Below are 25,535 nucleotides of genomic sequence, written 5' to 3'. Positions count from 1 at the left end.
GTTAATTTTAAGGTATTTTACGCTTCTATGCCACTACACTAATATATAATAATTTAAGACGGGCATTCTGGCTGCATACTGAGTACTTTTATACAATACTTTCAGTACATTTTGCTGATAATACTACAGTTTATTGCAGTATCAGCTGCAGTCCAGCGAGTCTTCCTCCATCAGCTTGTTTGTTCTTCACCTGTGAGGATCAGCATTTATGAATTCATCACATGAAACACGTTTCGCGTTTATCACGGGAAAAAAAAATCACACATTTGTGTGTGTTGGTAAACACACACACAAATTAGCTCACTTGCGTTAGTGCTAGCTTGTCGACCTCATTGGTCAGGTGACCCTTGCCTGGCAGGTCGTGGCGGTCACTGAGAGTCCAAACGATGATCATGTTGTTGTGTCTGCAGCTCTTTGCTGTTAGCATGTTAGCATCGACTACTTTCTAATATGTGAGATATCTACTGTTTGCTCTGCTGCCCCCTGGAGGCCAAACAGACACTGATTGCAGCTGTGAATGTATTTAAGATTTGAATGACTCCATGATTTCCCCCGTAGCGCCACCCTGAGGACAAACTTCCCGTGTTTAGCTCATCAGACTGTAGGAGCGGATGAATCATGTGGGCTTTGTGTTGTCTGTTCTCGTGATGCAGAACGTTCCAGCGCTGAAACATTCACAGGTTCTTTAGTGCAAAACAAGAACCAGACCAGATGTGAACTGTGTCTGTCTGATGAGCTGATAACAGAAGAGTCAACACTGTGAGGAAAGACCAGAAAACACAGGCTGAGTAAACTCACCTTTGGGACACACATGCACACACACACACACACACGCGCACACACACACACACACGCACACACACACACACACACACGCACACACACACACACACGCACATGCACACACACACACACACACGCACACACACACACACACAAACACACACACACACACAGAGGAAGTTCCCGCTCGGTCCTGTTCTCTGATGACTCGCAGGTATTTGCCAATAGTTGAGTTGATCAATAACTAATAAAATGTAACTCACTGCCAGTCAGTGTCCTCAGTCAGTTGTGTTTTCAGAGCTCAGTGTGTGTTTTCTCCTCACCGTCGGGATGAAGGTGTGCGTCCTCCTGATGTGTGTGTGTTGTCTCTGTTGGAGGACGGAGGCCGACTCCAGATCGTAAGTTAACTTTCAGCATCTTTACTCATAATTAACTGCTGGATTATCTTGTTGTTGTTAACTTTCAATGAGCAGATGCTGATGTTCCAGCTGCAAGACTCTAGTGGGTTTGGGGTTTTTTGGGGGGGTTTGTGTTTAATATTCTGTTGCTTCAGCTCAGAAGCTCATGTCCTTTGGTTGGAGGTGCAGAGCAGTGGTGTTCACAGACTCTGGGGGGTCAGGGGCTGAACATGAAGTCCCCCCTCACAGAGTCTTTCATCAGCCGAACAAAACAAGACTAAAAACATTTGGATGAAAAATATAGAAAAAATTCTTCTGCTGTTGGATCTTTAAACAGCTTTAGACCAGCTTCCTGTTCTAAACTTTATCAACAACACAGACGTGATGCAACATGCCACCAGTGTTAGTTTGCTGAGGTGTTCCCAGAACAGGACTCACACCTGAATTATTCATATAATGATCATTATTGTTATTTCTGCTTCGTTCATTGTTAAATGACATTTAATTCACTGAACGTAAGACACGCTGCACACCAAGAGCTAAATGTACGGAACTGTTTGAGCATTACAAATGTCCAAACACACATTAATCTGACGTTCGCGGTGTTTGTGGGAGATGCTGAAAGAAACGACTGAAATCAAACTCTAACGCGGTGAATGAATGAGTTCTTCACCGCTGTACCAAACTCACGTAGAAGCAAATCAGCTCTCCAGAGGACAGGCTGACATCATTCACTGACGCTAGCTAGCTAACGTTAGCTTAATAACACTCAGTTAACCACTGCGTGGGGTTGTCACGACGTTAGCATTAAAAGTCGTTGCTGAGGCCTCGTTGAGTACGGCGTCCACTCGGCGCTGCTTCCATCCACCGTGTGGTGAGTCGCTGGGATGGACGGTTGTCAGACAGACAGACTGACTGACTCTGACTAGCACGTCAGCTAATCAGTGCTAACAGACCCGTATAAACTTCAACAGGCTTCCCGTCTGTAACTGATCTCTGATTGGATGAAGAGATGGTCTCTCCTCCCCCCTCAGGTATCTGATCACAGCTCCCCTGTCGCTGCGGTTGGATGCTGTGGAGACGGTGTTGCTGCAGCTGTTTGGTTTTACAGAGGAGGTGACGGTCTACGTCTTCTTGAAGACTTCCATGGCTGTCGATCATGTGGTTCTGGCTCAGGAGGTTGTGACCCTCAACACCCAGAACCACCACCAGGACGCTGCCAAAGTCCGGGTGAGTCAGAGCGAGTCAGCTGTAGTTCATCAGACCTCATCTTAGGACAAGAGTCTGATCGTGATGGTTCCTTTCCTGTTTCTGTCTCCAGCTGTACCCAGATCAGCTGGATAAGAGTGTGAGTCATGTGATTCTGCACGTCCAATCAGCAGAGATCAACCAGCACCTGTCCATCCCAGTCAGCCGCACCAACGGCTTCCTGTTCATCCAGACGGACAAACCGCTGTACACCCCCCATCAGAACGGTAACAGATCATCAGTGTCCCACAATCCATTGCACACCAGCCACACGGTGCGTTCAGGTGATCCTCAACAACTCGTTAAGACAGGAACTCAAACTCAGCCTGTCGGGTTCAGCTCTGCAGGGTCAATTTATGAACTACTGAAGTCCTCGTCCAATCCAGAGCTCAGCTGATTAATAGAAGTCATCATTCTGATATTTGCTGAGTCACTGTTTGGACCGACAGCGTCTCATCCGTTTGTCTTCTCTGAGACCGTGAACATGTCGTGACTCAGCAGCAACACAGCAGCAGCGATGCTGCTCAGACAAACCTGAAAGAGCTTCATAAATGAATTCTTCTTAACAAGTGTCAGACACAGTGGTGGAAACTCAGTACATTTACCCAGGAAGTGTACTTAAGTACACGTTTGATGGGTTTAATGCCACTTTTTACTTCTACTCCTCAAATCTCCGATGGAAATACTGCTGTTTTTACTTCACTATATGTGCTAACCTTAAAGTGAAGTATTTGTCTTTGGGAGCAGCTCTGTCTATTCCAGAATGGAATGTACGAAACACATAATACTACTTAAAATAATGCTCTGAATAATAATACTCGTAATCTGAGGCACAAAGTACTGTGAGGTGAGTACTTTAGAATATCTTCTAAACCCAGTGACCAGTGATGAAGCGTTCACATCCTTCACTTCAGTAAAAGTACTAATACCACAAGTAAAAATCCTGCAGTGAAAACGTGACTTCAGTAAAAGTATGTAATGTACTTCAAGTATTAAAGTAAAAGTATTGAGTGCAGTAAAATGTCCCTGTGGCTGTTCTCCTGTTCTCTCTGATCTCATCAGATTACTGTGACTCAGTCGTTCATGTCAAAGCAGGATTTTACTGTTGAATTATTACATTCAAATACATTCAAACCATCATTACAATATATAATCATTAGTTTTCTGTCAATTAACTAATTGATTAACTGACCAATCATTTCATCTGTTCCTGTAGAAACTGCTGGAGTTTTTGGAATTTATAACAAACATCAGATTTGATAAACTCTTCATATGTTTGTGTGTAAGTAAGTTTCAAGTACCTGGGTGTTCACCTTAACAATAAACTGGACTGGTCCCACAACACCGACGCCCTGTACAAGAGGGGACAGAGTCCCTCCCCCTCCTGAGGAGACTGAGGTCCCTCAGGGTGTGCAGACCCCTGCTCAGGACTTTTTCTGACTCTGTGGCAGCCTCTGCTATCCTCTACGCTGTCGTCTGCCCCCCCGTGTTCTAAAGAGCTTAAGTACAGTAGTTGATTGAATGTATTTAGTAACATAGTAACATTCATCTGTGTGTGTGTGTGTGTGTGTGTGTGTGTGTGTGTGTGTGTGTGTGTGTGTCCAGTCAAAGTGAGGGCGTTTTCTCTGAACCAGGAGTTGAGGCCGGCCAATCGTAGCGTCTTCCTGACCTTCAAAGTGAGTGTAATGACCTGCAGGGCCAGCAGGGTGCAGCAACTCATCACACCATGTTTCAACTGTTGATTTCTCTCATGTCAAAGTGATCTCAGATCAGTGATCTCGTCCCCAACAGGACCCGGATCATACAACAGTGGACATTGTGGAGATGATTGATGTCAACAATGGAATCCCGTCCATGCAAAACCCCTTCAAGATCCCTATTAAACCGAAGTAAGAGCCTTAAACATCAGACAGATATTTCATCTGCATAGATTCTGATTCCGGGTTGTCTGTAATGTTGTTAGCCTGATTCCAGGCTGTCTGAAATGTTGTTAGCATGATTCCAGGCTGTCTGTAATGTTGTTTGTGTGATTCCAGGCTGTCTGAAATGTTGCTAGCATGATTCTAGGCTGTCTGTAATGTTGCTAGCATGATTCCAGGCTGTCTGTAGTGTTGTTAGCCTGATTCCAGGCTGTCTGGAATGTTGTTAGCATGATTCTAGGCTGTCTGTAATGTTGCTAGCTTGATTCCAGGCTGTCTGGAATGTTGTTTGTGTGATTCCAGGCTGTCTGGAATGTTGTTAGCCTGATTCCAGGCTGTCTGGAATGTTGTTAGCATGATTCTAGGCTGTCTGTAATGTTGCTAGCCTGATTCCAGGCTGTCTGTAATGTTGTTAGCATGATTCTAGGCTGTCTGTAATGTTGCTAGCATGATTCCAGGCTGTCTGTAGTGTTGTTAGTCTGATTCCAGGCTGTCTGTAATGTTGTTAGCATGATTCTAGGCTGTCTGTAATGTTGCTAGCTTGATTCCAGGCTGTCTGGAATGTTGTTTGTGTGATTCCAGGCTGTCTGAAATGTTGCTAGCATGATTCTAGGCTGTCTGTAATGTTGCTAGCATGATTCCAGGCTGTCTGTAATGTTGTTTGTGTGATTCCAGGCTGTCTGGAATGTTGTTTGTGTGATTCCAGGCTGTCTGTAGTGTTGTTAGCCTGATTCTAGGCTGTCTGTAATGTTGCTAGCTTGATTCCAGGCTGTCTGTAATGTTGTTTGTGTGATTCCAGGCTGTCTGGAATGTTGTTTGTGTGATTCCAGGCTGTCTGAAATGTTGTTAGCCTGATTCCAGGCTGTCTGTAATGTTGTTAGCATGATTCTAGGCTGTCTGTAATGTTGTTAGCGTGATTCCAGGCTGCCTGTAATGTTGTTAGCCTGATTCCAGGGTGTCTGTAATGTTGTTTGCATGATTCCAGGCTGTCTGAAATGTTGTTAGCCTGATTCCAGGCTATCTGTAATGTTGTTAGCGTTATTCCAGGTTGGGGATTTGGTCCATTGAAGCCTCCTACACTGATGATTACACCACAACAGCGAGAACAGACTTTGAAGTAAAAGAATATGGTAACACCACACAAAAACATCATCTACTTTATCAGATATCATTTCAACCTGCGGGTGGTGTTATGCTGCTATCATGTAAATATGAATAAATCAATGTAAACTAACTGCTTTGTGTCAGTTCTTCCCAGTTTTTCCATCCTGGTGGAACCACAAGTAAACTACATTAGCTATGGAAACTTGAACCGTTTCAACTTCAAGGTGTCTGCCAGGTGAACCAACATGACATCATGTTCAGAACTCAAACTCAGGATGATTCAGTGATTCTTCAGCTGTGAACTGACCACATGTGTGTTCTGCTCAGGTATCTTCACGGCGCTCCGGTGGCTGATGGTGAGGTGTTTCTGCGCTACGGCTACGTTAGCGGGAAGAATCCTCCGGTTCTCATCCCCAGTTCTGTTTCCAGAGAGAGAGTAAGAAAGAACGTAATATATATACAGATATATTAAATACAGATCAGACAATTCAGATCTGACATTCTGCACTGAGCAGAAATTAGAATGCAGGAATAAAATCAATATAAAATCGAATCTAATAAAATCTGAGATATCAAATAGAATACTGTGATATTCTGGTGTACAGTGGTGACAAAATGTATTCATTTTATTTTTACTGTACACAGTCACTAAATCAGTGATTAAGCTTAGCTTTAGCTTTACCTGAGGCTAGCCACAGCTAGTAACAAGCTAACTCTCTAACAAGCTTTCAGGCTTGACGTTTTCTGGACTCAATTGCAAGACTCAAACACAAAAGGAAGTTAAAGCCCGAAGGCTGGATTCAACAAGAAGCGCTTGGTTCTTGGACGAGGCAAATTAAAGTCTCCAGATAGATCTCGAGGCAAAACATCAATTAAGTTTTCTGGGCAAGGCAAAGACTGACTCGGTAACGAGACAAGGTACACAAGACGATCTGGCACAGGACAGAGGGAGACTCGGACCATTAGACACAAGGTAACAACAGGTGGAAACAATCAGGGCGGGGCAGACAATCAGACAGGTGGGAGGGACACCAGGAAGTCAGAGGTCTGAAACGAGAGGAGAGTTAGGTTTCACAATAAAACAGGAAGTGCAAGACAAGACATGACGCCAGTGAACAAAACACATTAGCAGACACGACGAGGCAACACTTTCACTTGACGTAGCTTCTTACTTTAGCTCTATAGTTAGCTGGCTTCCATTAGCAGAATGCAGTAATACACAACCAAAGTACAGATACTGTGTTTTGGTTTTCAGTCATTCTGCTGTTAATTTTTCACAGAAATGACACATTTCTATGTTCTATGTTGTCGTTGGTGCTGTTGCTGCTGGGTGGTCTTTGTGACCCCACCCTCACTGACATCAGAAAGAATCAGTGAAGAATCTGAATGTTTGTCACTTTTCGTCCTTGATGTTTCCAACAGATCTCAGTCAGTATGAACAAAGACAGACATTAAGGTTTAATAACCAGCTGGACTTTACTTCCTGACAGCTGCTCTGCAGGTAGTTTCACCTTTGGTTTGGTCTTAGTGTTTCCTGTGTCCTTCAGCTGTCCTCAACAGGTGAAGTGGACGTGACTGTGAACATGGAGAAGGTCCTGTCTAAACACAACGGACCAAAAGACCTCAACAGTCTGGTGGGAAAGTACCTGTACATCACCGTGCTGCTGCAGGAGGACACAGGTGCACACATGAGCTCAGCCTAAACTTAATCTGAGTCTTAAAGCTGAGTTTACTTTGACGTACAGTGACAGTAAAGAGATTTACATCAGTGACGCGTGTTCACTGCAGGTAACGTCACTCCTCCTCTCTGTATCTCAGGTGGTATCACTCAGGAGGCGGAGTTTGCAGGAGTGAAGTTTGTCAAATCGCCGTACAGCCTGAGTCTCGTGTCCACGCCCCCCTTCATCAAACCTGGACTTCCTTATAACATCCAGGTGAGTGTCAGGAAGCCACACTTCACAGCAGTAAAAACACGTTCTGCAGCCAAACCAGGTGGAAAGATGGAAGGCTGCTAACTAGCTACGCGGCTAACTACTGCAGTTATATATACAACAGCTAGCTATAGCTGATTGCCAGCTAACTAGCTGGCTAGCACAGCGGCATCAGACAGAACAAGTGTCTGAAGATATGAAGTCCTACAAGGTGATTTTCAACAGTCTGTCGCTCAGAGGTGGAAGAAACAAACTACGTTCACTGACAGTAAAGCTACAAAGTAACAAAGTCGTTTTATCGTGTATTTTTACTTCTCAGAGTATCTTTAAAACCAATAATTCTACTTTAACCTGAGTATATTTGTACTTTGTTACATTTCAAGTTGCATCTGTTACAGAGTAAAAACAAAAGTCACCAGAAAAAGTCTGATAAACTGTCTGTTCACCTGTCTGTCTGTTCACCTGTCTGTCTGTTCACCCGTCTGTCTGCCTGTCTGTCTGTCTGTTCACCTGTCTGTCTGTTCACCTGTCTGTCTGTCTGTTCACCTGTCTGCCCATCTGTCTGTCTGCCTGTTCACCTGTCTGTCTGTTCACCTGTCTGTCTGCCTGTTCACCTGTCTGCCCATCTGTCTGTCTGCCTGTTCACCTGTCTGTCTGTCTGTTCACCTGTCTGTCTGTTCACCTGTCTGTCTGCCTGTTCACCTGTCTGCCCATCTGTCTGTCTGCCTGTTCACCTGTCTGTCTGTTCACCTGTCTGTCTGTCTGTTCACCTGTCTGCCCATCTGTCTGTCTGCCTGTTCACCTGTCTGTCTGTTCACCTGTCTGTCTGTCTGTTCACCTGTCTGTCTGTTCACCTGTCTGCCTGTTCACCTGTCTGTCTGTCTGTTCACCTGTCTGCCCATCTGTCTGTCTGCCTGTTCACCTGTCTGTCTGCCTGTTCACCTGTCTGCCTGTTCACCTGTCTGTCTGTTCACCTGTCTGTCTGTCTGTTCACCTGTTTGTCTGTTCACCTGTCTGCCTGTTCACCTGTCTGTCTGCCTGTTCACCTGTCTGTCTGTCTGTCTGTTCACCTGTCTGTCTGTTCACCTGTCTGCCCATTTGGCTGGCTGTCTGTTCACCTGTCTGTCTGTCTGTCTGTTCACCTGTCTGTCTGTTCACCTGTCTGCCCATCTGGCTGTTTGCCTGTTCACCTGTCTGTCTGTCTGTTCGGCAAATTTCTCCTTGGAGATGAATAAAGTATCTATCTATCTACCTGTCTGTCTGTTCACCTGTCTGTCTGTCTGTCTGTTCACCTGTCTGTCTGTTCACCTGTCTGCCTGTTCACCTATCTGTCTGTCTGTTCACCTGTCTGCCCATCTGTCTGTCTGCCTGTTCACCTGTCTGTCTGCCTGTTCACCTGTCTGTCTGTCTGTCTGTTCACCTGTCTGTCTGTTCACCTGTCTGCCCATCTGGCTGGCTGTCTGTTCACCTGTCTGTCTGTCTGTCTGTTCACCTGTCTGTCTGTTCACCTGTCTGCCCATCTGGCTGTTTGCCTGTTCACCTGTCTGTCTGTCTGTTCGGCAAATTTCTCCTTGGAGATGAATAAAGTATCTATCTATCTACCTGTCTGTCTGTTCACCTGTCTGTCTGTCTGTTCACCTGTCTGTCTGTCTGTCTGTTCACCTGTCTGTCTGTCTGTTCACCTGTCTGTCTTCGTGTCCAGCTAAGACACAGTCTCACATGTTGAATGTTTACATTCATTGGCCAGTGTCAGTGATGACCCGCCCTACTCTGCCTCCGATTGGCCGGTATCTGTTGCCTTCGTTGGTGAGGTTTAGGCATGAGGAGAGATGATTGGTTAGGGTTAGGGTAAGAATGTTGGGGTACGCCTATCAGAGGTCATCCCTTTCTCATAGTAGGATATTTTAGCTCCAGGCCGGCCTGGCGGTTAATGAACAGTATAATAATTTACAATAATGCAGTACAATTGAAATGACGTCATTTTTCAGCATCTAGGATTTAGGCCACATCTCCCTTGTTCATTGATTCAATGCGCTACCTGTCCAACATGCTAAGTGACTCAACCAAGACGTTCAGTGAGACCAGGTGCACGCTGGGTTTGGCTAAATGCTAAATGCTAAAATGCTCACTGCCGTCTACGTCTGCTACATCACTAATGAACTCCTTCCTGCAGCGACTGTGTGAGGACTTCCTGCTGTTTCTCACTATTTCTGTCACAGCTGTGACTCATTCAGCTCTGAAGGTTTGAAAAGAAAACTTCACGGTGCAGCAGACTCGCTGAACGAGGTTCAGGCAGCTACGAGTGCTGTGTTGCCTGGCAACAGCTGACGGGTCTGTTTATTAGTTGTTGGTCATTTATGTTAAACTGTCTAATTTGGCTCTTTTCTGGTTAATGTAGTGAGGAGTAGAGTGTAGAAGTGGAGTGTAGAAGAAGTCTGTATATTCTAACTGATCATCAGAATCTGTGCACAGGTGGAGTTAATCGTAGGTTTGTACGTCATGACGAGTGACGGCGAATCACTCAGCTTTTAACCCAGTGTGAGCAAAGACTGAGCGATACCTCAAAACCTCCAGGCCGGCGAGTCAGAGGACCTCAGGTGAGATCGTTTGGTCGAGAATGAACTTCTGATCTCAAAGTAACCGTGATTTGATCATCTCTCCGCAGGTGTTGGTGAAGGATCACCTGGACCAACCGGTGAACCGGGTTCAGGTTCGTCTGGTGGAGCGACAGCTGTTCAAACAGGGGATGGAGAGCGAGGAACTCCCCTGTCCCGACAGCGCCAACAGCCAATCAGACGGCCTCGCTGTCTTCATATGTAACACACCACGTGAGGGAATCAGGGCGGTGCTGAAGGTGAGGAGGAGGAGGAGGACCTGCTGTTTGCTTTTCTTTCTGTGTTTATTCATAGTTGTGTTTTTTTGTCTTCTTCTGGGCACAGTTTGAGACGGCAGACTCCGCCCTCCCATCAGCCAGTCAGGCCAGTCTGAGTCTGACGGCGGTGGCCTATCACTCCCCAAACCAGCGCTACCTTTACATCGACCCTCCCATGCCTGGTCGCGGTCTGGAGGTGGGACGCTTCTCCAGCATCAAAGTGTACTCGGCCACGCCCTCCTACGTGCCCGTCAGAGCCCTCAGTTACCTGGTGAGAAGACACAGAGGACGTCAGTGTTTGTCCTGTCTCTATGGCTACTGATGACCCCCATGTGCTCCTTCAGGTGCTCTCTAAAGGGAAGGTGGTGGATTTCGGCAGTCAGAAGTTTGTCTCCAGCACCGATAACAAACAGACTCTGAGCTTCAAGGTGACACCCTCCATGGTCCCGTCCATCAGGCTGCTGGTCTACTACATCCTGTTCGGAGAGGGGACATCCGAGCTGGTGGCCGACTCTGTTTGGCTGGACGTCAGAGACAAGTGTGTCAACGGACTCCAGGTAGAACGAGACACTTCTGTGTGTTATTCTGTAGACATCAGCAACAGGGTCAGTTCAGAGGATCCTCAGCCAAGATGCAATAATATTTCAGTCTTCAGATTTATTCTTATTCTCATTAAACAACCCAGAGTTTCAAGTCAACCAACAGTTTAGTCATTGCTCTGATCCAGGACAGTCCAGCACCACTATCACCCAGAACTGAGACATCTGAAGTCAAGACAAGCTACTTCCTCCTGCTCACAACTGAAGCTCTGCTCAGCAGCAGCGTGTTCAGTGCTGCCACTGGTGGCTGGAGGATGTACTGCAGCGACACTGGTCACTGAATGTCAACACAACACATCATGAATGTGTGTGTGATCAGGCTGTGTTCACGTTCAGTTTGACATAAAAACACTCTGTTTTTTAGGGTACATTTATTCTACATGTACACAATGTAAAAAGTATGTTTCGCGTTGAATGTGTGTGTGTGTGTGTGTGTGTGTGTGTGTGTGTGTCAGACTGACCTGTCACATCGTAGGCAGAACTACAAACCGAAGGAAAACCTCCACCTAGACATCCGGACCAATCAGGAGGGTTTGGTGGCTCTGTCTGCTGTGGACTCCGCCATCTTCACACTACGACCCAACTACAGGGACCCCGTTACCATGGTAGCACGGAAAACATCCCACTTGCTGACCTTTATTTTCTCTCTAAGATACAAACCGTTTCAGTGCTTTGCATTTGAAGTGTTATGTGATAAGAGTAACAGGATGTACGGTGGCCTGCAGGTCCTACGTCACATCGAGCACAGTGACCAGGGCTGCGGCGGAGGCGGCGGCAGAGACAGCGCGGATGTCTTCCGATTGGCCGGCCTCACCTTCATCACCAACGCCAACGCCCAACCGTCAACCAGCAGTACGTCAATCAATCAATCAATCGATCGATCGACCGATCAATGAATGACCAGAAACTCGCTGGTGTTTTCGGACTGAATGAATATTTGTGTGTGCAGTTGAAGCGTGTACTGCAGCGGTGCGTCCAAAGCGAGCTCTGACCGAAGAGGAGAAGACAAAGAAAGGTAAGACTCGGCCTGTCAGTCACTTCTCTGGAGTTCACGTACACCTGTGAAGCCAACAACACATTTCCTGTTCCCTGACGTTTACGCAGTTTACACGCTTATGTGTTGTTGTTGTTTATGTGTTGTTGTTTACATGTTTACAGTTTGGATCACTCTGCTCAGTACCTGGTCAGGACTCAGTTACCTGTGTTGGGCGAGTGACATTATGTTCATTTTCAGTGTGGGTGAGGAGCAGCTCCAGTCTAAACCAGGTCGATAACAGCGAGTCTTTGTGTCTGTCCAGCTCAGAGTTATGGTCCACTGAAGACCTGCTGTGAGCAGGGGATGAAGTACATCCCAAAGAGCGTGACCTGCCTTCAGTTTGCCCTGCAGACCTTCCGCAAACACCCTCGCTGCAGACAGGCCTTCAGAGCCTGCTGCGAGTTCGTCCAGCAGCACCTGGACCAGGACCAGAACCTCATCCTGGGACGTAACGGTCAGTCTGGACTCATCCCATCAGACCCAAACAAACAGCAGACAGACAAGCTAGAGATCAGTTACTGTGTGTTGCCACTAGGGGTCACCAAAGTACAGTAATGAGGGTGGTGCTTTAATTTCTGTGGATATTCTACCTGCTACTGCCACCTGCCATTTGCCTAACCCTTACACTGACCTTAACCATTAGCATAGCTTGTTAAGGTTAGAGTTAGGGTTAGGCAAACAGTGGTTATGGTTAGGGTAAGTCTCTAGGAAATGAATGTAAGTCTATGGATTGTCCCCAGAAATGATGGAAACGTGTTTGTGTGTGCGTGCAGAGATGGGGGCTGACTTCGACCTGGCTCCTTCTCTGGTGCGGAGCTACTTTCCTGAGAGCTGGATGTGGGAGGTGCAGCCTGTCAGGTGACACAAATCAAACACACCCAGGAGCTTCTGTTTGTTCTGCTGTCAGGCTGCAGGGTTAATAAAACATCGTTTTCTCTTATCTTCTCTAATCCTGATGAATGTTTCTGTGTGTCTTTAGTCCAGGACAGACTTCTGCCATCAGGCCTCTTCCAGACTCTCTCACCACCTGGGAGATCAAAGCCGTCGGCATGTTCAAGAGCGGTGACTTTCTTCACTTCCTTTAAAATTCAGCATCTCTATAACTTCCTGAAGTCTTTCACCCTCTTCCGTTCATCCATCATCCTTCTTTCATCATCTCAACACCCGTCTCACTGTTCTTTGCTTCCTCCTGATTTCCTACTTTCATGCTTTTCCGCTGAACTACAGATAATCTACAGTTTATTAGGTATTTTAAAGATCAACACTTAACATCAGTTAGGTTACGTAATACAGGACCAGGAGCGAACGAAAGAGGACGTCTTCAGCATGTGGTTCATGCTGAGCACGCAGGACGGACAGGATGGACTCTAACTGTTTGATCAGGTGAACGAAGCTGCAGGTGAACTGTGTCCTCTCCTGCAGGTATTTGTGTCGCAGAGCCGGTTCGGGTGTCGGTCAGTCTGCCGCTCAGTGTCGACGTCCCGCTGCCGTATCAGGTGGTCAGAGGAGAACAGCTGGAGCTCAGAGGCTCAGTGTACAACCAGCAGGCTGACAGCATCAAGGTGCCGACCCCTCACCGCTGTCAGAGCGTGCTGGGAGCTGCAGTCACAGAGTGAAACACAACCGTGACTCCATGTTGTTTCCTCCTCAGTACTGTGTGACACTGACGGTCGGCCCGGCGCTGTGTCTGCTGCAGTCCCAGCCGGCAGCCGGGGGGGCGGGGCTGCACTCCACCGCCTGTACCTGGACCCACCTATCTGCAGGGGGGGTGGGCAAAGTGACCTTCACTGTGCTGGGCCTGGAGCCTGGAGAACACACCCTGACCTTTACCCTGAAGACACGGCACGGACAAAAAGACATCCTGGAGAAGAAGCTACGAGTGGTAGTACGTACATGAATGACGGGATGGATGATGGATGGATGGATGGATGAATTAATGGTTGGATGATGGGTGGATGAATTAATGGATGGATGATGGGTGGATGAATTAATGGTTGGATGATGGATGGATGAATTAATGGTTGGATGATGGATGGATGGATGAATTAATGGTTGGATGATGGATGGAGCCAGCTGAGGTGGCTCGGGCATCTTTAAGGGATGCCTCCTGGACGCCTTCCTGGAAGGGTGTTCCGGGCATGTCCCACCGGGAGGAGGCCCCGGGGAAGACCCAGGACACGCTGGAGGGACTATGTCGCTTGGCTGGCCTGGGAACGCCTCGGGGTCCCCCCGAGCTGGAGGGAGTGTCTGGGGAGAGGGAAGTCTGGGCTTCCCTGCTTAGACTGCTGCCCCCGTGACCCGGCCTCGGATAAGCGGAAGACAATGGATGGATGGATGATGGATGGATAAATTAATGGATGGATGATGGATGGATGAATTAATGGTTGGATGATGGATGGATGGATGAATTAATGATTGGATGATGGATGGATGGATGAATTAATGGTTGGATGATGATGGATGATGAATATATGAATTAATGGATGGATGATGGATGGATGAATTAATAGTTGGATGAATTAATGGTTGGATGATGGATGGATGGATGAATTAATGGTTGGATGATGGATGGATGAATTAATGGCTGGATGATGGATGGATGGATGAATTAATGGTTGGATGATGGATGGATGAATTAATGATTGGATGATGAATGGATGAATTAATGGTTGGATGATGGATGGATGGATGAATTAATGGTTGGATGATGGATGGATAAATTAATGGTTGGATGATGGATGGATGAATTAATGGTTGGATGATGGATGGATGAATGAATGGTTGGATAATGAATGGATGAATTAATGGTTGGATGATGGATGGATGAATTAATGGTTGGATGATGGATGGATGGATGGATGAATTAATGGTTGGATGATGGATGGATGAATTAATGATTGGATGATGAATGGATGAATTAATGGTTGGATGATGGATGGATGATGGATGGATGAATTAATGGTTGGATGATGGATGGATGAATTAATGGTTGATAATGAATGGATGAATTAATGGTTGGATGATGGATGGATGAATTAATGGTTGGATGATGGATGGATGGATGAATTAATGGTTGGATGACTGGAGGTTTGATAAACACTGATTTGCTAACATCCAGATGTTTTGTTTCCAGCTGTCCTGGTTGAAAACACATCGAGGTGATATATAGATGTCTTAGAGAAGGTTATATAAAAATGCAGCTTGATGTTTATTTTTTCATGGTTAATTAATACCTGAATAAGAGACAGTAAGGTTATTATTGTAATATGAGACACACAGTCCCAGCCAGAGTCTGTCCTCATGTCCAAGCATCCCTCTGCTGTCAAACCTCTCATGAAGTCATTAAAGAAAGAAGAAAAGAAAAAATTAGACTAACTAGTTTTAGTCTAATTTTCATCGTTGAAATCTTCCTGCGGAAGTCTCTGTTTTCTGGAATCACCCAAACGTCACTTCCTGGGACCACATGAGTCATTTTGTCCTGAAATTATGTTTCAAGAGGTAAACCTGTCTTAGCTAGCAGTAGCTAAGTCAGTTGGACCAATCAGGTTTCACTAAAAATACCTGAAACAGGTGTAGTTTCTGCTTTAAACAACTTGTGAGCACAGTCATAACCTTTAATGTTGGTTGTTTCCAGCCTGAAGGACTGAAGAAGGAGCAGCTGTCCGGGGGGAGACTGGACCCTCAGGGACTCTACGGTACATTTACTGACCTGCAGGACCAGGATCTGTGTGAGGCTGCTGGGTTCTGAAAGCAGCTCAGTGTTTGCTGTGTTTGTTGCAGGTTCGGAGAAGAGAACAGTGGAGCTGAAGAACATCCTGCCAGCCAACGTCGTCCCCAACACGGCCGTGGAGAGAATGCTGACCATCAACGGTAAGACGGTATGCTGTGATGCTAAGCTAAGCAGCTACTGCCGGAATCAGATGAGAAAGTAATGTAACGTGAAGACCGAGCTGAAACCGTGAGACAGAGGACTAAAACCTGGAACCTTTTGTCCACAAACTAGCCTCTATCACCCCTAGTGGTCTGGCAGTGTAACTGCAGGTGTGATGTGTGTTCAATGTACCAGGTGAGGTTCTCGGTGACGTCCTGTCAGTGGTGCACAGCCCCGAAGGCCTCCGACAGCTTGTCAACCTGCCGGCCGGGTCGGCAGAGGCAGAGCTTGGTGGACTCCTCGTCCCAGCCCAGGTGTATCAGTACCTGGAGACAACAAGGAGTTGGGACGTCCTTGGAGCAGACATCCAGAAGAACTCAGCAGATCTGAGACAGAAGATCAGAGAGGGTGAGGAGGTGCTGAGGAAACCCTGATGGTAACCTGAGGAGGGCGCTGTTTACTCATTCTGTGTGTGCGTGTGTGTGTGTGTGTGTGTGCGTGTGCGTGTGCACGCCCAGGTCTGGTCAGTATCTCTTCATTCAGAGGTGGAGACTCGAGCTACAGCATGTGGACGAAGAGAGAATCCAGCACCTGGTCAGAACACAAACACACGACAAACTGAAACATCCACCTGAAAAGCCAGAGAACATCTGGACTCTGCAGCTTCTTCAAAACATCTGTCCTCTCGTCCAAAACTTACAGCTTGACAGTTTCTGAGGACACATGAGGCCTGTTGGTTCACCTGTCTCTCAGGTGTTAGAGTCTCATGAGTCATGTGATCCTCTGATTCTATTTTAGAAGTCTCAGTTACTGGACATAAACTTCATTTCACCTCCACCTCCTAAAACTTCAGACTGCTCCACCTTCAGTAGATCTGCAGCTGGTGAAGGTGGAGCTCGTTTTAGTCACTTTATTCACTGCTGGATAATAAAACATCATATTTCATTTGTTTATTTATATTTTGTATTAATAATTTGAATCTGTAAAGTAACTAATGTTGTCAGATAAATGCAGTGAAGTACAAACTACTGTGCTTTATTCTGACATGTTGTGAGATGTCGTGGAGTGGAAGTAGAAAGCTCATGTGCAGTACTTGAGTAAATGTATTTAGTTACTTAACACCACTGCTAGCTGCTGCTATTCAAACTAATTTAAGACGTTAAACACTGTTAACACATTAACACATCCGTTTTGATAATCTCACATTACAATATTTATTGAAGTGACTGAGAGACTGGAACCCTTTAATCCAGGCATCTCAAACCGGTTCCATAAAGGGCCGCGTGGCTGCAGGTTTTCATTCCAACCCAGGAGGAGCACATCAGGCCAACCAATCAACATCAAGGGATCACTTAGTTATCAGCTGAAGACTGAGATCAGCTGATTAATTGATTCCAGCCTGGTGTGCTCCTCCTTGGTTGGAATGAAAACTTGCAGCCACACGGCCCTTTATGGAACCGGTTTGAGATGCCTGCTTTAATCCCAGTAGGAGTTTCAGCCACAGCCTGGCGCCATCTAGTGGGCATATTAAGAATGACACTGACAGAGAGCAACACTGATACCTGTCTCTCCCTGTCTCTCCCTCTCTGTCTCCCTCGCTGTCTTTCCCCTGTGTCCCCGTGTCTGTCCCAGGCTTACGGCTCTGGTGGTGAAGACCCTGTCTGTGGTGGACCCGGTGGTCTCTGTGGACCATCAATCTCTGTCAGACTCTGTGGCCTGGTTGATCCGCAGCACTCAGCAGGAGGACGGATCGTTCAGCGACTCTTCCTCCTTCAGACCCAACAAAGTCCTGGTCAGCAGCACGTCTTCGTCTCTGAGTCATCCTCCCTGTCACGGTACACTGCGTTTGATGTGAGACTTCAGTGTTTTCTGATTGGCTGCAGGCTGTGGGGACGAATGCTGTCGACCAATCAGTGTACCTGACGTCCTTCGTGCTGATCGCGTTATACCGAGCGACGAGCATCAAAGACCCGATCCTGCAACTCCGAGTGAGAACACATCTCCTCCTGTCACCTCCTCATCCTCCTCTTCCTCCTCCTGAGTTCTCCTCATCATCCTCTTCCTCCTTCTCTTTCTCCTCCGGCCATCTCTTCATCCTCCCCTTTCTTCTGCTTCATCCATGTTTCATCTCTTCATTTTCATCTTCCTCTCCTATCTTCATTCTTCTCATCTCCTCATCCTCCTCATCCTTCTCCTGCCATCTCTTCATCCTCCTCTTCCTCCTCCTGTCTTCATCCTTGTCTCATCTCTTCATCCTCTTCTTCCTCCTCCTGTCTTCATCCTTGTCTCATCTCTTCATCCTCTTCTTCCTCCTCCTGTCTTCATCCATGCCTCATCTCTTCCTCCTCCTCTTCCTCCTGTCATCTGTCTAATTTTGAATGTTTCCTGTCCTCTCTTTCTCTCCTCTCAGTTCCATGATGACAGCATGAGGTCTGCAGCAAACTACATTTCCCAGCATGCCTCAGGAGTGAAGAGCGTGTATGTGCGCGCGGTGGCGACCTACGCTCTGACCCTTCACGACCCCAACAGCGTGACGGCGTCCACGCTGCTCGGCAGCCTGGAGAGCCTGGCTCGACAGAAAGGTGCGTTTGTTTTCCCCCGCTGGTCGGCAGCGTCTCGTTCAGAGGTCACACACAGAGATCGTCTGAATACCAGGAGACACGCTGGACAGAGGACACAAGACCTGAACCTGAAGCTCAGATGAGACCTGAACCTGAAGCTCTGACTCTGATCATGCTGTGTGTGTGTGTGTGTGTGTGTGTGTGTGTGTGTGTGTTTGTGTGTGTGTTTGCGTGCCCAGGTAACCCCGCTGTCCTCAGGTACTGGCAGGAGTCCAGCGTGACAGCTGATTGGCTGAAACCCGACCAATCCAGCGGCCTGACGGTGGAGACGACAGCGTACGTCCTGCTGACTGTGCTGCTCAAGGTGCTGCTGCTTCCTGTTCTTCTTCACTTCGTGTGCTCGTCGTTTATCTTTCCCTTGTTCAGTCTTGTTTTGACCTCCAGGGTTGAAGCTCACCTTGCTGCAGTGATGTACAGGTGTACAGTCATTATTTGATGATAACTGATTTTCATTTGTTTCAAACTGTTTAGCAGATTTTAAAGATGAAATTAATTGTAAACTCAATAATGAGGAGAAAAAGGTAGAAACACGTTATCAGACAGGTGAGCAGAGGCAGCGAGCTGCAGAATGATTCTGTTTCCTGTTGCTTCGTCTTAAAGGGGAGAATCCACTACGCCAACCCCATCCTGTCCTGGCTGACCCAGGACCAGCACTACGGAGAGGGTTTCTACTCTGTCCAGGTACACACACACACAAACACACACACACACGAACACACTCACGCACACACACACACTCATGCACACTCACACGAACACACACACACACACTCGCACACTCACACACTCACACACACACACACACACTCGCACACTCACACACACGAACACACACTCACACACTCACACACACTGTCTGTCTCTGTCTCTCTCGCTCTGTCTGTCTCTCTGTCTGTCTCTCAGGACACAGTCTTGTCTCTGGAGGCAGTGACAGAGTACAGCAGAGTTGTCCCTCGAGCCGTCCTCAGTCAGGACATCAGCATCCGCTACCACAGGAAGGGACCGCTGGGACGAGTCCAGCTCAGCCAGAGCCGACCCGTGGCCACGCCCATCCAGGTGAGAGTGAGACAGGAAGAGGACAGGGAGACAGATTCTGGAGGATAGATTGCTGCTCTGCTGTATTTCTTTCTGTCCTTCTACCTGTCCCTTTTTCTTCTCAGGTGACGAAGAATGATGACATCACCGTGTCCACAGGTTACGGGAGGGGCGTGTCCAATGTGAAGGTGGGCGGTTTAATGTGGTCTCGGCTGTCTCAGGGTTCAACTTGTTAAGCCTGTGAAAATTTCCCAGAATGCACTTTCACTCGCCTTCATTGTATTTCCAGATGAAGACAGTTTACTATGAGACCACGGCGTCCACAGAGACATGTAACTTTGACCTCACTATAGAGGTGGCGAGCCCCACCACCTCTGACAGTAAGTACTCACTTCAACTGAATAACAGAAATCAGATGATCCTTCATGATCCCACAGTGAGGAGATCTGCAGTGTTACAGCAGCAGAGGGGGGGGGGCAGGAAGACGCATCAGAGCATCTTTACACTCGTGTACATTGACAGTCTTGTATTTCGGTTGTAGTTTTTAGTTGTGCAACAAAAAGTTTTCACTGTTACCAGAGTGAATTTCCTCTTCACCCCCCCCCCCCCCCCACCCCCTCAGATCTCAGCACGCGTGCTCCTCACCTGGTCGCTTGTGCAAAGTAAGAAAATTGAATATTATTTACCTTTGTGCTTTTACGTGAATGACTGTAAATATGAATCTGTTCATCATTTCTCTGGGGGCCCGTTCACACCAGCAGATGGTAGTTTTATATGTGTGTGTGTGTGTGTGTGTGTGTGTGTGTGACAGGTATAAACCTCCTCCTAACGAGCTGCTGACTGAGTCCAGTCTGACAGTGATGAAGATCCAGCTGCCAACAGGTGTGGAGGCTTACCTGGAGGACCTGAGACAGGTGAACAGGTTTAGGTTCGGCCTGAGAGTCAGAGGTTTAATGATTCGATGTGAAGACAGACATGTTTCCATGCAAATGTTCTTTCATGTTTTTTATTTGGGGCTAAAATAAAGTGGAAACACGCTGATGTAAAAAGTGTTTCCTGTCTCTGGTGTGAAAGTTGTTGACTTGAGACATGACTAATGTTGTGCTACAAAGTCTTTGTTCACAACGACTGAACTGTTTTGCAGTTCAGAGATGCGATGGAGCCGCTCATCTCCCACTATGAACTCCAAGGAAACACTGTGGTCATTCAGACGGACGCTGTGAGTAACACAAACACCACGTGAACACAAACAGCTGCTTGTCCTTCATCCATCTCTGTTTTCCTGAAGGGAACCTGGAGCATGTTGGTGTGTTCAAGGACAGTCTGAAATATGAGTGTTGAGTAAGAGTCTACCAAAAAAGAAAAAAAAAAAATCTGTGGTCAGAGAAAATCCAACCCAGAAGATGTACAATACATCATAAAAAGGATAAAGTGAATTTGGTTTGTTTTCTTCACTCAATCATCAAAAAACTGAATTTATATTTGCAAAAAAAAAAAAAATCAAGTTGATAAAATCAAAACATTAAGTTTGTGCAACTTGTGATGTATAAATCCAATCAAATTATCCTTTATCTTAACTTAATATGTGGTTTGATTTGTCCCTCTTTGCCTTATGACAACTTCCTGTCTGGTTGCTAGGTTCCCTCAGATGTCTTCCTGTGTGTTGGTTTTCGGATCAGGACTGGGTTCAGGGTGAGCGGGGCCAGTGAGTCCCTGTTCAGCGTCTATGAGCCTCAGGACAAAGGTAAGAGTCTTGAACTGCATCCTGGGATTTGTAGTCCTCATCGTGGTATTTTTAACTTGTGTGCCTCGTTCGGTGCTTACACCTACAAGTGCTGAGTACAGAGATAAGTCCAGGATGTGTTTAGCCTAGCTTAGCACAAAGACTGGAAGGAGGTGGAAACTGTTAGCATAGCTCCATTAAAAGACAACAATGCACAGAATAAAATGAAATCCATCTGAAACATCTGGACGAGACAGACAGCAGAGTTAAATGTTGGATTGTTCCTTTAAGTTTTAGTAAAACTCTTCGTGTTTTCTGTTGCAGGCAGTATGTGCACCAAACAGTTCTCCTACGAGGAACAGACGCTGCAGCGCCTCTGTATGGGCGAACAGTGTCAGTGTATGACAGGTAACGTCTGACTTTTCAGTGACTTTATATGTTCTTTTAAAGTATTCAAATATATAATGGAAGTCTATGGGAGGAATGTTTACTAGTTGAAGTTTTACCAACCACACATGCACACATGCAGAAGTAGTCGGAGTTTATGGACAGGTGCTTCAGCTGCAAATGATGAACATATTCCAACATGGTGCCAATAGCGCCACCATGTGGTCAGTTATGTGTTTTATGTTTTGGCTAATAGCTCGCGAACTGTGAGGTGTAGCAAAACAATATCTGCACACTGTTGCTTGATTGATGCCATAGGCCACGCCCACTTGTTCCCATGAAATTCTTCTGCCATTCTGGATTTTTCAGTAAACTCATTTTTTCATCTAATCTTCACCAAACTGTACAAGCCACATTTAGATGATCCTGAACGAAACAAATGACTGTTTCTGGTTGCCGCTAACTGTTCGTCTATAACTGGCTACCAAACGGTTGAAGGCGTCGCCTGATGCACTTGATGACGCGTGTCAAAACTCCTCGATGCTAAATTGGATTTCAACCACATTCAGAAATATTGCACGCAGACACATCGCACATGTGTGCAATGTTATTAAATCATGATATTATTGTTGACGTTACTATTGACGTTATTAAAATTGAACTTGAATAATTGTCCATGAGCATGTGCAGGGCACCAACAGCCCCACCTTGTGGCCATTACTGAAACACCACCATCCTACTTATTAACTGCTGTGTCTCTTTGATGTAATATTTCATGCTAACCATGTTCAGTCATATGGTGCTGATGGGGATGCTGAACCAGTGTGCAGCATTTGTAACAGTTTTTCCTGTAGGTGGCGCTAAAAGATTTGATTTGCAGCAGCAGCCTCCAGCTCTCACGTGCATTCTCTGCTTGTGTACTTTGTGTTGAAGAGTTTTAATGTTATAAGTTGTGCTGTTTATGTTCATTGTTGTACCACATCATCATCATCATCATCATCATCATCATCATCATCTGCTGCTGCTGCTGTTATTGTTGTTGTTGTTGTTTAGCTGCGTGCGCGACCTACAGAGGAAACACTGATGTGACTCTGACAGCAGCCAAACGCACTGATGAGACCTGCAAACCGCACATCAAATACGGTGAGAATGAGATTTATTATTGATGAGAAGCAAATTTATCACAAACAACAACCCGACATTTAAATCTGCCTCTCAAGTGAATCTGTGTCCCCACACACACACACACACACACGCTCACTCACACACACACACACACTCACATACCATTGACTTCAGTTGCTGGTCTCCCTGCAGCCTATAAGGTGACAGTGAAGTCTTCGGCAGCAGAAGGAGACTTTATGACCTTCACAGCCACCGTAGTTGAAGTCCTGAAGGTCACAGACAAAGGTGAAGTACCGCTGCTGCTCTGACACATGCACAGATTTAAAGAGAGTCTTCAGTCAGTCGTTCTTTCTTATCATATATCATATCATATCAGTTTGTGATTCAGCCATGTTCACTGATGCTCTCTTGGCCAGAGAGAGAGAGAGAGTTCAGCACATACAGAGTAGCTGTTTACCTCCAGCATGAACAGAACAGGTAGATCAATAAACCAATCAATAAAACCATCTAACTATGGTTTGAGTGATTTTCCCTGTAAAATCATTTGTCACTTTGGCCTCATCGTCACCACATTTCTCACTATTTTCACAATGTTTCCAAACCGATCGATCGATTAATGGAGGAAATAATCAGCTGATTGATCCAGAATGAAAAGAATCATTAGTTCAAATGAAGCTCAACCAGCTCCAACAGTAAAATCCTGCTTTGACATGAACGACTGAGTCACAGTAATCTGATGAGATCAGATAGAACAGGAGAACAGACAGAAGAGGAGAACAGTAGAACAGATAGAACAGATAGAACAGGAGAACAGGAGAACAGATAGAACAGGAGAACAGGAGAACAGATAGAACAGGAGAACAGGAGGACAGGAGAACAGGAGAACAGGAGAACAGATAGAACAAGAGAACAGGAGAACAGGAGAACAGATAGAACAGGAGAACAGGAGGACAGGAGAACAGGAGAACAGGAGAACAGATAGAACAGGAGAACAGGAGAACAGATAGAACAGGAGAACAGTAGAACAGATAGAACAGATAGAACAGGAGAACAGGAGAACAGGAGAACAGATAGAACAGGAGAACAGGAGAACAGATAGAACAGGAGAACAGGAGGACAGGAGAACAGGAGAACAGGAGAACAGATAGAACAGGAGAACAGGAGAACAGGAGAACAGATAGAACAGGAGAACAGGAGGACAGGAGAACAGGAGAACAGGAGAACAGATAGAACAGGAGAACAGGAGAACAGGAGAACAGATAGAACAGGAGAACAGGAGAACAGATAGAACAGGAGAACAGGAGAACAGGAGAACAGATAGAACAGGAGAACAGGAGAACAGATAGAACAGGAGAACAGATAGAACAGGAGAACAGATAGAACAGGAGAACAGGAGGACAGGAGAACAGGAGAACAGTCACAGGGACATTTTACTGCACTCACAACTTTTTCTGTAATATTTGAAGTACATTTTACTGATTATACTGACATACTTTTACTGAAGTAATGTTTTCAATCAGGGCTTTGACTTGTAACCGAGTATTTTTACTGTGATGTAGTAGTACTTGTACTGTAGTAAAGGATGTGAATACTTCCTTCCACTTTCTTTTCATTGTAATGTTATTTGACATGATGTCACATGACGTGCTGTTACCTTGATCGTGTCCTGATGTTCACGGTTTCACGTCTCGTCTCTTGTAGAGTTTGAGGCGGTGAGTTCAGGGACAGAGGTGGACCTGGTGAAAAAGGTCACCTGCAGTGCTGTTGATGTCCAGAACGGCAAACAGTACCTGGTGATGGGCGCCAGCGGGGCAGAGGTCATACTCAGCCACGGCTTCAAGTCAGTGTCTCCCTTCCTCTGTCTTCCCTCAGATCTTCTTCCTCTTCCTCCAGTCTGACCTGCTGTCTTTGCTTCGTCTCTCAGGTATCGTCTTCCTCTGGACTCAGAGGCGCTGGTGGAGCTGTGGCCCACAGACTGTAGCTCTCCTGAGTGTTTGGACTACGTTGCCCAGCTGGATGACTTTGCTCTGGACCTGCAGTTATCCAGCTGCCCAGACTCCTCATAAGTCAGCAGACCAGATTGTTCAGAGCACGTTTTAATGAAATCCTGAGGGGGAGTTTATGAAGAACAGTGAGGATAACCAGGTGGAAGAAAAATACAGAAAAACTGCTTCCTCTACTCGGAAAGTGTTGTCAGCTCACAGTTTTAATGTAAATGGATTTTATTTTGTTTCCAAATTGTTTCGTCATGACATAATCTTCCATTAAAGGTTAAATAAATACACTGCATGGTCTCTGCGTGTTGCTGTGGTAACAGGGCTAATCAGATGGTTGAACCCTGGATGACGAACCGGTTTCTATGCATCTGAAAAAAAAACACTAAAAATATCCTCAGGTTTGTCACAAATAGTCTGCTGCTTCATGAGGTCGCCCACAGACACACAGCAGTGGAAGGTTATAGTTCACTGTGTTTCTGTAGGAAATTATTTCATTTTTTACTGCAATACATTTATCTGACACTTACAGATTAAGATCTTAAATGCTCAACCTTATAAACTGATGCATGGCTACTGATGAGCAAACTGGCCATAATTCAATCAGCTCCAACAGGCTGCTGACATGTTGCTGCATCAGTGATCATCAGTGTTCTGCACTGAAAGTGTTATTTAAGTAAAAGTATATAATCAGCAAAATGTATCAAAAGTACTGAGTGCAGTAAAATGTCCCTGTGGCTGTTCTCCTGTTCTCCTGTTCTCCTGTTCTATCTGTTCTCCTGTTCTGTCTGTTCTACTGTTCTCCTGTTCTCCTGTTCTATCTGTTCTCCTGTTCTATCTGATCTCATCAGATTACTGTGACTCAGTCGTTCATGTCAAAGCAGGATTT

The 25,535-nt window shown here is 46.1% G+C and overlaps 1 protein-coding gene across 1 annotated transcript; it reads left to right on the top strand.

Moving 5' to 3' along the window:
• The first annotated feature begins 1,113 nt into the window (after positions 1–1,113).
• c5 (complement component 5) lies at positions 1,114–24,757 on the top strand. Its single transcript, XM_041937359.1, has 42 exons — positions 1,114–1,181; positions 2,216–2,411; positions 2,503–2,656; positions 4,035–4,105; positions 4,221–4,318; positions 5,396–5,478; positions 5,597–5,687; positions 5,780–5,888; positions 7,000–7,132; positions 7,271–7,386; positions 10,049–10,237; positions 10,323–10,526; positions 10,600–10,812; positions 11,310–11,459; positions 11,580–11,706; positions 11,804–11,869; positions 12,153–12,344; positions 12,664–12,748; positions 12,870–12,952; positions 13,313–13,452; positions 13,542–13,775; positions 15,525–15,585; positions 15,671–15,760; positions 15,957–16,169; positions 16,280–16,355; positions 17,394–17,553; positions 17,645–17,749; positions 18,172–18,343; positions 18,562–18,686; positions 18,983–19,063; positions 19,286–19,438; positions 19,543–19,605; positions 19,707–19,801; positions 20,047–20,079; positions 20,229–20,331; positions 20,562–20,636; positions 21,056–21,161; positions 21,465–21,548; positions 22,581–22,670; positions 22,845–22,937; positions 24,354–24,492; positions 24,577–24,757. Exons 1-42 carry the CDS (start codon positions 1,114–1,116, stop codon positions 24,716–24,718), a joined length of 5,061 nt encoding a protein of 1,686 aa, XP_041793293.1. The 3' UTR covers positions 24,719–24,757.
• The last annotated feature ends 778 nt before the right edge of the window (positions 24,758–25,535 follow it).

Source organism: Chelmon rostratus, chromosome 5 (assembly GCF_017976325.1).
Source record: "Chelmon rostratus isolate fCheRos1 chromosome 5, fCheRos1.pri, whole genome shotgun sequence".
In the NCBI taxonomy this organism is placed as follows: domain Eukaryota; kingdom Metazoa; phylum Chordata; class Actinopteri; order Chaetodontiformes; family Chaetodontidae; genus Chelmon; species Chelmon rostratus.
The sequence above is the reverse complement of the archived record's forward strand: the minus strand, read 5'-3'. Positions and strand labels throughout refer to the sequence as shown.